At 40.2% G+C, this 15,166-nt stretch overlaps 1 protein-coding gene across 10 annotated transcripts in view; it reads left to right on the forward strand.

Moving 5' to 3' along the window:
- NRG1 (neuregulin 1) overlaps nt 1-15,166 on the forward strand; it is a 271,321-nt gene that overhangs the window by 240,622 nt on the left and 15,533 nt on the right. For 5 of the 10 annotated variants that reach the window (XM_088520823.1, XM_088520824.1, XM_088520829.1 and 2 more), the window contains 2 exons: nt 4,947-5,005; nt 11,230-11,253. In XM_088520823.1, coding sequence (XP_088376949.1) covers nt 4,947-5,005; nt 11,230-11,253 — 83 coding nt within the window. Of the gene's footprint in view, nt 1-4,062; nt 4,298-4,946; nt 5,006-11,229; nt 11,254-13,640; nt 13,674-15,166 lie in introns of those variants that run through there. The other 5 variants (XM_088520830.1, XM_088520828.1, XM_088520834.1 and 2 more) reach the window with 4 other exon arrangements.

Here is a 15,166-nt window from a genome sequence, read left to right on the forward strand (position 1 = left end):
AAAAAAAAAAGCAACTTCCAAATTGGCAGATGTGCATCATTCTGGGTGGCCCAAGACCTATCTGGAAAACGCATCAGAACTGTAAAATCAGACTGGATGAATCTCATTTAGTGTAAGGCAGTGAAAAAGTTCTTTATTCTGAGTACAGTCACTGCCACAGTTGTAGTGTTGGCCTTCTGCTATACCTTCCAATACTTGCCATCACGAAGCTGCATGTCCTATAGTAAACCATGAAACGATACAGTAACATAAGAAGTGAAAGGGTGAGTACTTGCAAGAGACTATACTGAGAAACTGATGAGGCAATGCAGCGTTCTTTTCTGAGTGAGTAAAAAAATGCAGAACACTTTTAATTCCAGTACTCCAGTGCTAATTAAAATGAATACCTATCAAGTACACATTGCCTTCATTGTTCTGAAAAAAAATAAATTTTCCACCAGAACATGCCTGTGGAAGCAGAATGCCTAAAATATGGTACTTGCTCTTCATATTTCTGCCTAGTAGCAAGTTCGAATTTTTCCATATGGTCCATCTGTTGAGAGCAAAAACAAAATTTCTAAAGCATGAGCCATGTCATTAAAATTGGTTTTATCCCTTACCGAAAAACATCACTTATATCTGCAACAACCATGGAATTTTCCAAATAATATCTCTGGTTTTGTAAAAACTACAATTCTATTAAAATAAATATCCTCTTTCTTCTTTTGATATAAGCTAGAGGTATGTATTCAAAAATTATTTTTTTTAAACATGTGATATCATGTTTTTGCTCTCCTAGATACTAATGTGAATTTTGAGAAAATTACCTGCTTTAGAGAGGTAATTACTTGAAATACCCAAGAAGTGTGTCAAGACTTAGTAATGTATCCTTTGACTCTATCTCCAGTAACATGTATGATTTGTATGAGTATTTTTAATTATAGTGACAGACTGAACAAAATAGTCTCCAAACACTAAGGATGAAAAGGAAACTTTGAGAACAGTTAAATAAATTAGCATCTAATATTTTCAGAAGTTTCATAGGAACAGGAGTCCTGTTTTGATTATGGTGTAGACTTTGGGAGTCTGGATTTCAACAACTTCCTGGAAGACTTAGTTTTCTAAGTCTCTTCTGCTGAAAATCTATCCTCAAGCCACTGAAGACACAAAATCAAATGGCTCCTTAAACAAATATACAATTAAGACCAGCGCTCCTAGTGCTTGGTTGTCATTCGAGCAAAACTGTATAGAGAATTTTAGAGACTTCTCTTGTAGAATCCTACTATGAAGCCTCTGGTGTTTGACTAATCTGCTAGAAATCCACTGGCAGACATCTTCTTTTACAGTGCTTTTGCTGTTATTGAATAAATGAATTTTAAGTTCTAATTTCACTAGTTAAAAGCAATACTTTTGTCTAACAGAGGAAAACAATGCTTCTTTCTAATGGAAGGATGTTGCTTCCCTTCTTAAGCAAGGGTGAATTGCTTAACTTTTAATGGTGTAGACACTGCCTATATTCTTCCTCATGTAAAGGCCTTGCTGGAATAGAAATTGATGGAATGTTCTAGAAAACAGCAAAAAGATAAAAATTTCTGTCCCAATACTAACGAAAGTTTTGAGGAAATTGATTCCAGAGGCAGAATAAAAATGATAGGTCTGATCTAAGCTATGAAACAGACCAGTAAATTAAATTTTTGTGAAAAAAAAAAGGAATATTAATATATTTGCTTGTAGGCAGCAGATTAAATGGAAATTCGAAGTCCTGATTCATTCAGCCATTCTTCTCCTGCTGAAAAATACTGTTTGATGATGTGTGTTTGATGTTCTGAGAAGTGCATCTCTCCTGAACATACACTACATGGAGGTGGGGGGAGAAAAAGCAATTAGCTTAGCATATTTGTGTTTCACGCATTTGATACAACACTCTGCGTAGCCTTTGCTAAGCAGAAAAGAAAATATATGGCTATGGTTACACAAATGTATATCCAGAACAACTCGATTGCTTTTAGCAGCGTTTCTCCAAGTTGTGCCAGTATCATAATAGGAAACTGCACGTGGGTAATGGAGGAATAAAAGACTCAAAAGGAACAGCATCTGGAAACACTGAGGAGGACAAGGTGTTTTAAAAATGATTCCATGACAAGCTGTTCATAAAAGGGTAGTCTACAGTAAACAAGCTGCCAAACAGCACTGGAGACTGTGCTGCGTTTTGCATCTGAGCCATAAAACGCCTTTTGTGCTCACACGTAATCAGACGTGGACGCAATCGTCTTGGCCCACCCTGGACCTCCTCGCGGTGGCAGGAGCCACGGCCCTGCTGCTAACGATGGTGTCAGAGTGAGCACAAACACAGCTGAGTGGTTTCCAGCACCGTTTGGAGAGGGCTGACCTCTTTGGGTCTGGAAACGATTGCAGTATCGTCTGCTCCAGTGTGTGAGTTGTTCATGTCACCTCTGCAGCTGCACCAGCATCTGAGAACGAGCAAGCCCAGGGGCCAGCAGCAGGAGCAAAGCCCAAGGCTGCCCACCCGCGCGTGCTCCTCGGTGGCATCCTTGGCCAAGCACTCCAGAGTGGTCCTAGAACAAAGGGACAGGGATGGTGGGAATGTCTGGCATCTTTCTGGTGTCTAACAAGACCACTACTCTGCAAAATAAAGCTGAAATTGCAGGGGGAAAGCATTTTTCACTCTTGTTGAGTAACACAAAGCAAAATGACGTCTTCCACAGAAGACCAGTAGCATCATCTTCTCATTGCAGGGTTGTCCTTGTTACCGCTTTCATAGTTGAACAAGCCTGTGGAGACCAGGGTCTCTATTCGAACCTATCAGAAGATATGATCTTGGTTCTGAAAAACATAAACTCACTTTCCTTAATAAGCGAACGTATCCAAAAAATCCTCTGTGGATGCCTAAAATGCACCTTTATTATACAAAAATTTCTTATGCCTCTTTTTTTTCAGCAAGATACTTGTGTTTATGCCTGACACCACCATAGTGTTTTTCTCTAAGTACCACTGTTATACCCCTTGGCCTGGGAGCTAGGGGCAATTGTGGAAGAACAAAATACAAAATTTGGGGCATATTTCAATGCACATGAGGCCCTGATGGATAGGAGAGGTGCAGAGTTGTTCTGAACAATTTACAGTTGCAAATACCAAAGCTCTTCAGAGCCTGGTGAGTGAACGCTGAGGCCGTGTGAGGAGGGCGCTAGCAGCAGACAAGCAGCAAGGGCAGAAGAAAAGGAGACTGCACCACAGCAAAGCTCATGGAGAATATTAGGACAGTCATCAAACTAAAATGGATGTAGGGAAGTAGAGATTGCCTGATTCATGGTTACATGCCAAGAAGGAGTGGTTGGAAAAAGGAGGAGAGGAGACTGAAATGCATAGATGTTTTCTGCAGTGGAAAGTCATGCTGACTCATGTCTGAGGGGAACCACAGGAGCTTGTATTTCTATGAAGATATTTTGGGAGCATGCTGCCAAGCTCTGTTCTGAAATCAGGAGTAAAGTCGAAGGAAGAACTGACAGCCAGCAGCAGGAAAGATGACAAGCAAAACATGAAAGAGAAAAATACTTTGTCCGTGACCAGAGAGCAGCCTGTACCAAAGGTTTCCACAGAAGAACACATGTATTGCACAGCTGTGGGATGTTGAATTTTGAAAGCACCTTTTCCTAAGGACCATTTCATCTGATTGCACTGACTTCTGGGTTTCAGATTATCTTCTCTCCATTTTTTTTTTTTTGGGAGATATATATATCTCCCAAAACTCCCTATAACTCCCTAGAGGAGAGTATTTGAAGATACAACATACTGTTAGAGAAATAGGAAAACCATGTTATTTCCAAAGATCTTGTATGACTCCTGAAATCAACAGTGTGAACTGCTGCTCTACACTGCACTACAAATTGGAAAAAAAAAATATATATATGTATATATATGTATCAGCCTGGTTCCTTAATGAAGGCAGAGTCGGTGCTTGTTTTTACTAGGGCTGATTCTTCTTGCTTTTTTAAAAACAGGCAAACCAAAATCCTAGATTTTTCTCTGGTGCATTTTTGTTGTGAATCTTGCAAAGTATTATCTTCTTCAAGCACTGCACTTTCTCCCTTTTTTTTTTTTTCTGATCATTTTTCACTAACGCATAACCAGGAGGTTATTTAAAGCACTCCCATCTCCCTAGGCCAGCAGATGACAGTCTGATAGAGCAGTGGTTTTGGTGTACTATTGCTTATCACGTTTTTGCCCTTTAGGTGCCAACCTGGATTCACTGGAGCAAGATGTACTGAAACTCTGCCCATGAAAATCCAAAACCAAGAAAGTATGTTAAAATAATCTGAACTTTGCTTTCTCCCCCAACTACAGCAACAAAATCAATAGTACTTGGTGTTTTCACAGTTCAGCTGGAACTGGCCTCTTTACGCACTAATTTATGACCTGATTTGCTAAACTGGAATCTGTACACCATGGCATTATCGACCTCCAAAATGTTTCTCATTTGTGTGATTTTTAATCTTTCCATCCATTCGCAGATGCATTTGTATTGCACGCACAGGCAGCTATCTTGTTTGGGAGACTGCTGCAAAGTGCTGCTTTAAAAGAGCAAACTCACCGAGATGAGATCTTGTTTCCTAGCTGCCTTGTGAAAAAGTACACTCAAAAAGCAATTTGGGAATTTGGAACGGTGAATTTCTCTCTCATTTCTCGAAATGCACTTTGATCTGGATTGATTGGTTTGGTTTTGGTTATTTTTGCTGGGGGGAGATTTCTTTTCCACTTCCACAGAGCAAGCGAGTTGCTCTCAACATCTTGAGCCATTTTGACATGCAAAACCGAGATTCAGTTTCTGAAAGTGAACTCACCAAGTCAAATCAGTTCACACTGAAGGAGCTTCTTTCTTAGCATATATTCACCTCTTCTCTTTTCTCTGTTTTTTCTCTACCATTTTTTTTGTTTGTTTTTCCTCTCAGGTGCCCAAATGAATTTACTGGTGATCGCTGCCAAAACTACGTAATGGCCAGCTTCTACAGTACGTCCACTACCTTTCTGTCTGTGCCGCAGTAGAAGCATGCTCAGTCGGTGCTGCTTTCTTGTTGCTGCATCTTTCCTCCGATTTTTTTTTTTCTTAATCTGTAACTAGATTTGTTGCCTTCGGCCTAATATTGATCGTCTCTGCCTGTTGCATGAAAATATGGTAACTAAAAGTAATTGCAATACTCTCCTGGATTGTTTGGCATTGAGGTTATGGAGAAATGCGAGACATAGGAACGCTGTAAAATTAACACTGAATGGTGCAATTTGGACTCCCCACTGACATCAAGCAGTAAAAGTGCAAAAATTACATTTTGAAAGTCTCACGTTTTATTTGACACAAAAATCTCATGAATCTTTATACAGAGCAGCACCTCCCCAGTAAAGGGATGTATAGCTAAACCTCTGCTCATGTATGAGGTTTGTATTTGGAACCACAGGTTAAAGGTAACTCAGAGGTTTGCGTTGTTTCAAATGAACACGCTCCAAAGAGGAACAAAGTGCTCTTCCTGCATGTGGTCCAAGTTTAGGCGAAAGAGAGCGTAGAGAGAAAGAGAGGGAGGGAAGGAGTGAGGGAGGCAGGCAGGCAGGAAGGAAGGAAGGAGAAAAGAGAGAAAGAGGGAGAGAAAGAAAGAGAGAAAGAAAGAGAGAAAGAGAGAAAGAGAGAAAGAAAGAAAGAAAGAAAGAAAGAAAGAAAGAAAGAAAGAAAGAAAGAAAGAAAGAAAGAAAGAAAGAAAGAAAGAAAGAAAGAAAGAAAGAAAGAAAGAAAGGAGAATGAAAGAGCGAAAGAAAGAGAAAGAAAGAGAAAAGAAAGAGAAAGAAAGAAGAGAAAAGAAAAGAAAAGAAAAGAAAAGAAAAGAAAAGAAAAGAAAAGAAAAGAAAAGAAAAGAAAAGAAAAGAAAAGAAAAGAAAAAAGAAAAGAAAAGTCCTAAACAATGGGGACTGACATTTTTTATTTGTGGGTGACAGCTGCAAGAGATTCAGTATTTCAGAGCCAGATTAATTGGCCCAAGAAATGTGCCATATAGACCTCCTCCGGAGCTCAACACACATGCACAAGCACACACACTAAAAGAGAGAAATCTGTTTTGTGAGACTGCTGGTAAAACCCGCACTGCAGTCAGATCATCTTGTAAGATTTCCCATGGAGGGACTGGTTAATTATTATTAATTGTCAGTGCAATAGCAGAAAGTACACTGAATATTTATTTTCTCTCATTGGCTTTAACAAAGTCAAAGGGAAAATATAAGAAAATTGCTTAGATTTTACATTTTTAATTCACGTATGCTATTCATAATTAATTGTTGCTGGCATCAGATTTTACTATGATCTAAGAGGAGTACAATAGGAAGTATTTTCTTTGATGGATTGCTTGCCAGCATGGAAAGATTTCAGAGACTATAGGGTAGCTTAATTTAATTTCCATTACTACATAGGATAAAAAGCTGTTAGCATGTGCTGGACATTTTGGAGCCTGGAGAGATGCATAGGTTTTCTCTTACACTGATGGATGAAAAATGTCCATACATAATTCATAGTGCCCATCACGGAAGTAAACCATGAAATTCCCAAGGGCATTGACTGGAGACTAGACCTTCTAGCATTCAAGTGTTTATTTTATTCCCTGTTTTAAAAGCTTTATTAGTGTAAGTTATTTTTAAGACCCTTCTAGTACCTATAGATTCAAAAATATTTAGGCTACTACAGTGTTTTATACTACCAAGTGTTAGATTTGAATGGCCTTTTCTGTTTAGTGTGATGAAAAGTAAAGTTAAGGTTTCCTATACCTAGAAGAACCATTTTAAAGAAAATGGTGAAAAAAGAGAAAATTCATTTTTTGAAATTTACCTTTAAAACCATGAACGAACTGTATATGGATGATAAAATATTTTTCTTCTCAGAAAAAAAAAAAAAAACGAGAAAGAGAAAAAGAGAGATTTAGGTGAGTTCCCCCTCATTAGTTTTTCAGTTTCCTATCTCTGTCTGGGATTTTGAAGGAATATTTGGGCAGTACACACCATGGGGTTTTATGAAGCAGCCTTCATCAAAAGGGCAAGGATGTTCTCACCTGGTAGCAGGAGATATGCCCAGTTACAGGCATTTAAGCCAGTCCAGCCAACATCTCTTTGCAATGCAGTGGCATGAGGGCACTCGAGAAACCTCCTTAAGCTGCTCTGCAAATCCGCAGTAAGGGCTATTGGATTCCAGCTCCACCTGCCTGCCGCACATCTGCAGCATAACGTCAGGTTTTTGAAGCTGCTGCAGACCTTAAAATGACATTTTTGGAAGGGATCCAGGGAGGGTGCATTTATATTTAGCAGAAAAATCAATGAAGAAGCATTTATATGACTTTATTATTATGCAAAACACAAGCAGGGCATACAATTAAAAAGGAGTCTTAGAATGAGAGTTCTCTTCAGGCAAACATTTGATTTGGGGCTGAAAACCAAGTTCATATTTTGCACCAAGTGTAGCAGGTGATTGATTTTATTTAGCTCTGTCAAAGCAGCTTTTGCAAATTACAGAGAAAACCAGGAAGTTAAATAAAGCAAGTGCCAGCAGGAAACACAAATGTGCATGTGAACTATACAGTACAGCTAGCTTCACAAATCTGCTCTAGAGTCAGGCTTTGTAAAAGCCCGGAATTTAACCAGGATTTTGCTTGTGGCCTTTTGCTGGATAAGAACTAGATCAACGCTGACCATTTTGAAAATGCTCCCCAACATGTTGCAAGGCTAACCGGTTTCTCTTGGGGTTGCTTTGTTTAGCCCTTGAGGATTTGGTTATGGAAAACAGATTGAAAAAAAGAACCAAGCTAGAGCTCTTGAAAATCAAGAAAACTTAAGAAATGGTTTTCACTTCTGCCACTGTAAGCTTGAACGTGGCTGGGAATGGGCATGAGGGTAACTCGTGGAAGGCGCTTGTTGAGGCTGACAGTCCCTGGACATGCAGGGCACTACGACATTAGATGACAGGGCGAAGCATCCCGGCCAAGAGGCAACAGCCGGTCCTCTCACCCCGCTGTAGTCACCTCCAGCACCACAGCTATGCAGGATCTCGCTTTTACCTGGTGCTCCCTGACACTGCGGACAAGGGGGAATGAAGGAGAAACGGCGCTGAAACGCCTTTCCCCTGAGCAGAGCATCCCCACCTGCCACACGGTGTTTTCCCTGGTCTCACCAAGTGAGGACGGGTGGATTTGGGAGAGGCACAGTTTAAATCTACTGCGTGGGTGTTGGCCGGCAGTTCATGCCGCATCCACAGATCCCAGGTGATGCCAGAGCACCAGATGTCTTTCTGCTGCGGTGGTTTTGACCTTGGAGCTTATGGCCCATGAGACATCGGAAACTGGTCTGCAAAACTGTTGCAAAAAAGCATATATTCCATGCAGATACATTTTCAGTGTTTTAAATTTTTACACTTGGAGGAAAGAAAGTAAAGCAAATGGAGAACAATAAAATTAATGCTGTAACATTAGAAGTTCAGGCTGATATTCACACTGTTGCCTGTGAATATAGCAACACTGCAGAATAGTCCTTGGATTCAGAAAAAATGAGGAGCCTTAGATTAATAAAAGATTGAGGGCATTAGAGCAAAATCACAGGTAAAATCCTTGTCCTTTCAATGTGTCCCAGGTGGGCCAAGGACTCCTTTCGAAGGGCCTATTTTAATTTACCGGTTAGTAAATGGTTGGTGCTGGTTAACATTATATATCTGTGCTAGAAGATGCAACATCACATAAGGCTTACTCTAAGCATCCTCCTACATGGACTGGATATTCAAAAGTGTCCCTGTATTCCTGAAGTCAAATATTTCATCATGGGACACTGGTCTAAACTGTGCCCCCTTTCAGCCCTGCCATTCCTTCTGAACCATCCAGCCAGGAGGAGCAGAGGGAAATTCCTGTTGAGATGATACCTCCTGCTCCATATCCTAAAGATGTGCTTGGCTGACAAATTAAAGGGGGACTCAGGCAAGAGCTGAGAAGGGCTATGAGGGGTGACCACATCTTGGCTGTAGACTGAAACAGCCTCTATTTTCAGTACATCCAGCAGGACTTGAAAAGTCTAGTGTTCAGCACTTGTACTATTTCAGAAGATTGGCCCCATTCCACATAATTCTAAAGTGATCCTATATTTTGGAGGGCACTAGATAATATTATCTGAAATTTCTAGTTTCTGATGCACCCTTCATGGGCTGAGACCAAAACTCCAAAATGATACAGCAATTTGAAAAATAATTTTGTCCATCTTCTGCCCAGGATTAAGAAAGGAACAGTTTTTAACTATAAACTGTTCAGTTAACATTCATGAAATCGTAAAGCTGCTATAATAAAAAACAGGGTTTTATTTCCAAATGATCTGTTCTGACTTCTGAGATTTGCACTCATTGTAGAGCAAAACATATATGAGCTGTAGGACTTTGCATGCCATGTTAAAAAAAAAAAAAATCTTTTCAGCCTGACTACCATGTAAAGGGACTGAGACTTAAGAGTCCGAAGTGCCTATGCCACTCAAAGTGAGGGCATCATGCATCCTCAAGCAGAGCTGGCCAACTTGTAGGGGTTTTGGTTTGAGATGGTTCTGTGGATCCTACATTGTTCTCAACCCAAGTTTCATAAAAGCCAAAGTTTTTAGAATTACTTGTGATGCAGAGAACAAAATTAATAATAAAAATTAAGGAGGCTGTGTCCGCACAAAGCCATGCTGCTCCACATGGCTGGATCATCCAATCCATCCAGGTCAGGCATCGTAGTCCAGGGTTCAGTGGCTACCTGATGGGCTAGACTGGCCATCCCAAAATCTTGGGTGCCTGGCAGCTGAGGGACACAGTCCATGAACACATTGCAGACCTTCAGGAAACCTGCTCCAGCACTTCCAATTCTGCAGCCACCCCCAAAACACATATAGAAGGAAAACAGCCATTAAAAATAATTATATTTCTTATTAAAGCTGCAGGCCAATTTTACAGTAGGAAACGCAATGCATTTAATAAATATGCAATAATACTGGATTAAACAGGAAAAAATCAAAATAATGACCTGTTCATAGAATGAAAAGTGTTGTACTCTGCTTTCTTTTAATCAGGACTAGGAAATGTGGCTATTAATAACAATTATTAGAGCTTTATGGAGTCTAGGTTTGAATAAGCATGGCATGTTTCTTCAGCATGTTTTCTTTCTAGGGCTTTTAGTCAGACTATATTCCCATTTTAAGTTCCAGGTTCCCATTGAATTATTTGAAATAGAAACTGCATGATATGAATGACTTCCCCTAAAATTAAATTACACCCAGGCTAGCAGTCTTACCTATAAGCAAGCAGTAATATAGATGCATGGGCATGTCATTCATTTTATTGAAGACTTAACCAAGCTTTCTATGCAACTAATGTATACTGTTAGCAGTGTTCACACAGGCATGTAATACTGGCTCTTTAGGAAGAGATCTGGATGAATTCCAGCTTATTTAACCCTTAAAATGTTACTGATCGGCAGGAAAGAGTGGGCACTCCCGATGCGTACAAACTGTTTAAAAATCCACCCCGTCAGGAAACTAGGATTGCATTTAAAATTAAACTCGAATGAGGACAAAAGAATAAACAGAAAGCAAGAGCTAACGTGGTCATGGTGTTGTCCCCATGGGAGGAGGAAGGGGATTTTGGCAGGAGTTGTCCCTCTGCGGTGTGTCAGCAAGACCCTCCTAGCAGCCCAGGCGGTGGGTGCTCTCCAGGCCCATTTGGGTTGTCCCTCTGCCCCGTGGAGCCCCCCATGGCCAGGATGAGCTGGGGAAGGTCATTTAGGCAGCGGGTCTGCACCTGGGGAGGAGGATGCTCAACGCTTTTGGGTGGAGATGCCTCTCCCTCTATGGTCCCACCTGGAAACACCTCTCACACGGCACCCTCGAGCCGTGGTCCCGCTCACCTCAATAAGATCTTTAAGGGGTAATGGTTCCCACTGTATTTCCACTGCATTGTGCCCGCTCAGGCGCCTTATATATATTTTGGTGTGTAGTTCACCCCAAAGCTCTGGTGACGTCGCTTACAGAGGCGTACTTGAGCACTGCCCATGTAACCACATGCCCCCTGGGTCCTGTTCCATGTGCAGACACAGAATAGCCATAATACTCATGTGTGATTTGTTTTTTGAGTACAGTGTATTGCTCTTTTCTGAAACTTTTTCCTTTTTTCTTTCTTTTTTTTTTGTCAACTTTCTGCATTGGCAGAGCATCTTGGGATTGAATTTATGGGTATGGACCAATCATTCCTTTTAGCCTTCAGATTTTAGAGCCTGAGAGATAACCCCTTCCCCCTTTTTTTTTTTTCCCTCCACCACCCTTTTTCAATTCCTAACCAATTTCTTTATGCTTTAGAAGGGATCATACAGCTATAACAACAACCCCTGTGGAAACGTAAGCAGCAATCAGCTCACTGGAATGGTAACAGTGACAGGATAGTGCAGAAACAAAACATTTCAGGGACTACAGAAGTAATCACAAGATACTGTACCTTCATTTTTCTATTGTAATTTCAGCTAGTTTTGACATCTGCTTTTGACAATTTCTTCTAGGCTTTCTGGATTTTGGAAACACTTACTGAATGCCTTAGGCAAAGTGGCTACAGAGTCTAAAAGAAAAAAATTGATAAGCTTGTAATTGGTAAGCCACTCAAAATTCCACAATTCTGCAGTTTTGAGCCCTGATAGCCAAGTAAAGGTTAATGTCTAAATCCAGAGCTAGGGAGCTAAAGCAGATGCATGTACATACGCAGAAATGATACATATATGTGTGTGTGTGTGTTTCTAGGCATGCAAATAAATGCTGACTTGAAAGCCATTTAAGAATTTAAGTAGAAGGCTGCACACAGGCTCTAGATCCTCAAGTCAGAAATATATTCAGTATTCTAATAACAAGTCCATGAGTCCATACTGCACCAAGCCAAGAACATTGACAGTGAGCACCAGTTTTACACGAGAGCTTAAATCCTGTTCACGTATAGACTGCACTTACCAGATAAACATTTAGTAATCAGGGATACATATAATGCATCTCTTGAGTAAGCAGCCAGCAGGAATCCCGCCTGGTTTTAGTTTGGAATTGTCAACGGATTAGAAGAACTAGTTGCTGATCCTTTGCAAAAAAAAAATATTACTTACATACTTATGAAAATGCCCACATGAAATGGCATTATCTTAATCTGTGAACTATAGAACACCCATCATAAAAATGAATTTAAAAAATCCCTCACAAACCAGAGTACTAGAATTATTATTGCAAGATAATAGTAATTCTCATTTTTAAGTACTGGATTGCAGTAGAAGATACATGGCTACATTAATATGTGATGGATTGCATTAAAATCCTAAAAAAAAAGTCTTGAAATTATACTGTCTTTATCAAACTTCATCAGTAGATGTGTAGAATTTTTTTTAAAATATTTTCAACCACTGATTGAAAACTACCTCTTGGAATTGTTTAAAAGATCCTCAGACAATTGTAAGATGAAAAACTTCAAAACAGAGTGAATTAAAGACCTTATATACTATGAATTACATAGAAATTAGAGTGATTGAAATTAATTGCATAGTGTGTATGTTTGAAAGACTGCACATAGGATTTAATATCTTGATGTAGAGCTCATTTTACTAGCATTTTGTAGGAAACGAAAAGAAAGCTTCAAATTATTTTTAATATTTAACAGGCGAAAACGATTTCTGAACACTCACTGCACACACATTTCTCTGCAGGCTTTTCCCCACAGCTGCTATTAATTTCTTCGAAGCACTTTAAGCTCAGTGTGTGTCACATTGCTGAATGTCATTAACGGGCTTTGCAAATGTCACACCAGCCTGGTAGAGACCAGCAACAAGCCCCAGTGGCCCCCGCAGCGCTAGCAAGGTGGTTGAGCGTAACCACCACGCCGCCTTCCCACCATGACTTCCTCCTCCTCTCCCTCCTCGCCTGCAAAAAAAGGAGTTGATGTTTATTTATTCCTTTTTCTTTCATGAGCTAACAGCTGAGAGCATGGCCCACCCCGAAAAGCAAGGACTCGACACGCTGAGAGCATTCCAAATTTACCCAAAAATACCGCTTAGCTCAATTCTCCTATTTCCTGTGACATCCTCATAATACCCCATTTCCATGGCTAACTAATAAGTGCTTTCAGAAGGGGCGAAATGGGAAGGGGCCACGTGCCACTAACTAGCCTAGGTGAGGAGTTATGCTGTATGAGAAATCCCTTCACATTCAGCTTCAGTCTGTTTTTCTTTATCCCCAAGCATTTCTTCACTCTGTTTCCTTCCAGTATTACGCATGCTGTGCCAGGCCTGCAGCTGACTTATCAACCTTAACCTTGTCGTTCCCTGTATTTCGCTGTATTTCATCTCTTCTCTTTTTCTCTCTGTCCTGATTTTGTTTGGTTTGGAGTTTCTGCCCTTTCCCTTCCCCTTTCTTTTTTTTTTTTTTTAAAAAAAAAAACTTTCTGTCCTTGGATTTATGATTTGTTTTCTTTAATACATTTTTGCAGCATCCTAGTTTTACCAAACTCACTTCTTCTCCCCCAACCCTTGTTAATAATCAGTGCTATTAATTTTGTCTTATGGTGCTCATGATCTGTTTGTCGGTGTTTTGGTTTGCAGTGGGGTTGGCTTGTAGGAAGAATTCTTTCAAGGGTAAGGTGCATTGTATCAGAGAAATTAAGATTTCTTTTCATTCGCTTGTTGGTTTCTTGGAAGATTTTCCATTTGCCCTGAATCTTGGGCAGCAATAGCTGGTTTGAGACTGGAAAATCTTGATGGGCTCAAACCCACGTGATATCTAGCACATCTCAGCAGTGGGTATTGACTAGTGCCGGCACTGGCGCATAGCCATGCAAGAACAGTTGGTCATGCCATTTATTGAATTAATTAGCAGGTTTCCACATGAATTGCAGTGCTCGACACCATATTTCTGAAGCAATAGCTGCAGCAGCCTTGCTACCATGTTAGGAGTTATAATAGACACCAACCACCTTTATTACCCCAAAATCTGACGTAACAGCGAAATTTCAGGGGTTTAACCCTTTGCTGACTGGAGATCCTGGGCTCAGCTTTTAGTGAAGCGAATCTTTTAAGTTCCCAAGCCTGGACAGAGATTGGTGGCACATGTGTGATGGGCAATACCCAGCACATAGAGATGATCTACCTACCTTGTGGAGGTCTGCCCCATAAGCCTTGTATGTTCACGTGAGAAGAGATAGGCCAAGGCAGCAGTAACCTAGATCTTCCCAAGAGGAATCATGCAAGCATTTATCTCCATGATAACATGAAGCTATGTGGCATTTAATCTTCTTTTTTTGATTACTTGTTGGTATTCCTGCTGTGGTCAAAATTGTGCTATGGCCTAATGACACCCTCTAGTCTGCTTGCTCCAGGGCAAATTTACTGGACTGAATACTTAATCAAAAACAAGACACAAGAAAAACTCTAGACAAGTCACCCATTTTTGTCCTAAAAACAGGAATGAACATCCACATTCATTTAGCTAACTCTTGTGTCAACACAGAGCATGTCTCCAGTTCATGTAACATTTCCCTAGTACAACACACAGTGGCGGGTTTTTTCAAGCAGGAATGCACGAGTAGCTCCAATCCAAACATTACTGGTGCTACCACCTCCTTTATTAGAGTGAAATATCTCTTATGAATGAGATCATCAGCCTTGTGTAACAACTTCTCCTCACTGAGTAAGTTGCCACTCTAGATAGAGCATTTCCTTTGCTAGGAATGAAGAGATGTGAGTAGAGAGCCAATATTTCTCTGATACAAGGCATTGTTAGTTGTTGATACCACTGTGTTTTTGTGGGGCACTGGAGAAACAGTCTGACTTTTACAATCAGATCTCAAAACTTTGTTTCACTGCCATTGGTGATATAAGTACAAGCCAAGCTCATGTCTCAAATGTAGAAGATATTTTGAAATCTCTCCTGTAAAGACCACTGAGATATAAATTGACATGAGGGCAAAGGGGGCATTGGATATGAAAACAAACCAAAAGAAGAAAATCAGAAAATAATTTGATATCAAGGCCCATAAAATTGGCTTTTATTCCAGCAGTCTTTGCAAGAGAAAATCTTCCAAAGTGTTTGCAAACTCATGTTTTTACTTTAGTGCATTGCATTTTTATTT

This window comes from Tinamus guttatus, unplaced genomic scaffold (assembly GCF_059628265.1).
Source record: "Tinamus guttatus ecotype Peru unplaced genomic scaffold, ASM5962826v1 Tinamus_guttatus_pri_ptg000099l, whole genome shotgun sequence".
In the NCBI taxonomy this organism is placed as follows: Eukaryota; Metazoa; Chordata; class Aves; order Tinamiformes; family Tinamidae; genus Tinamus; species Tinamus guttatus.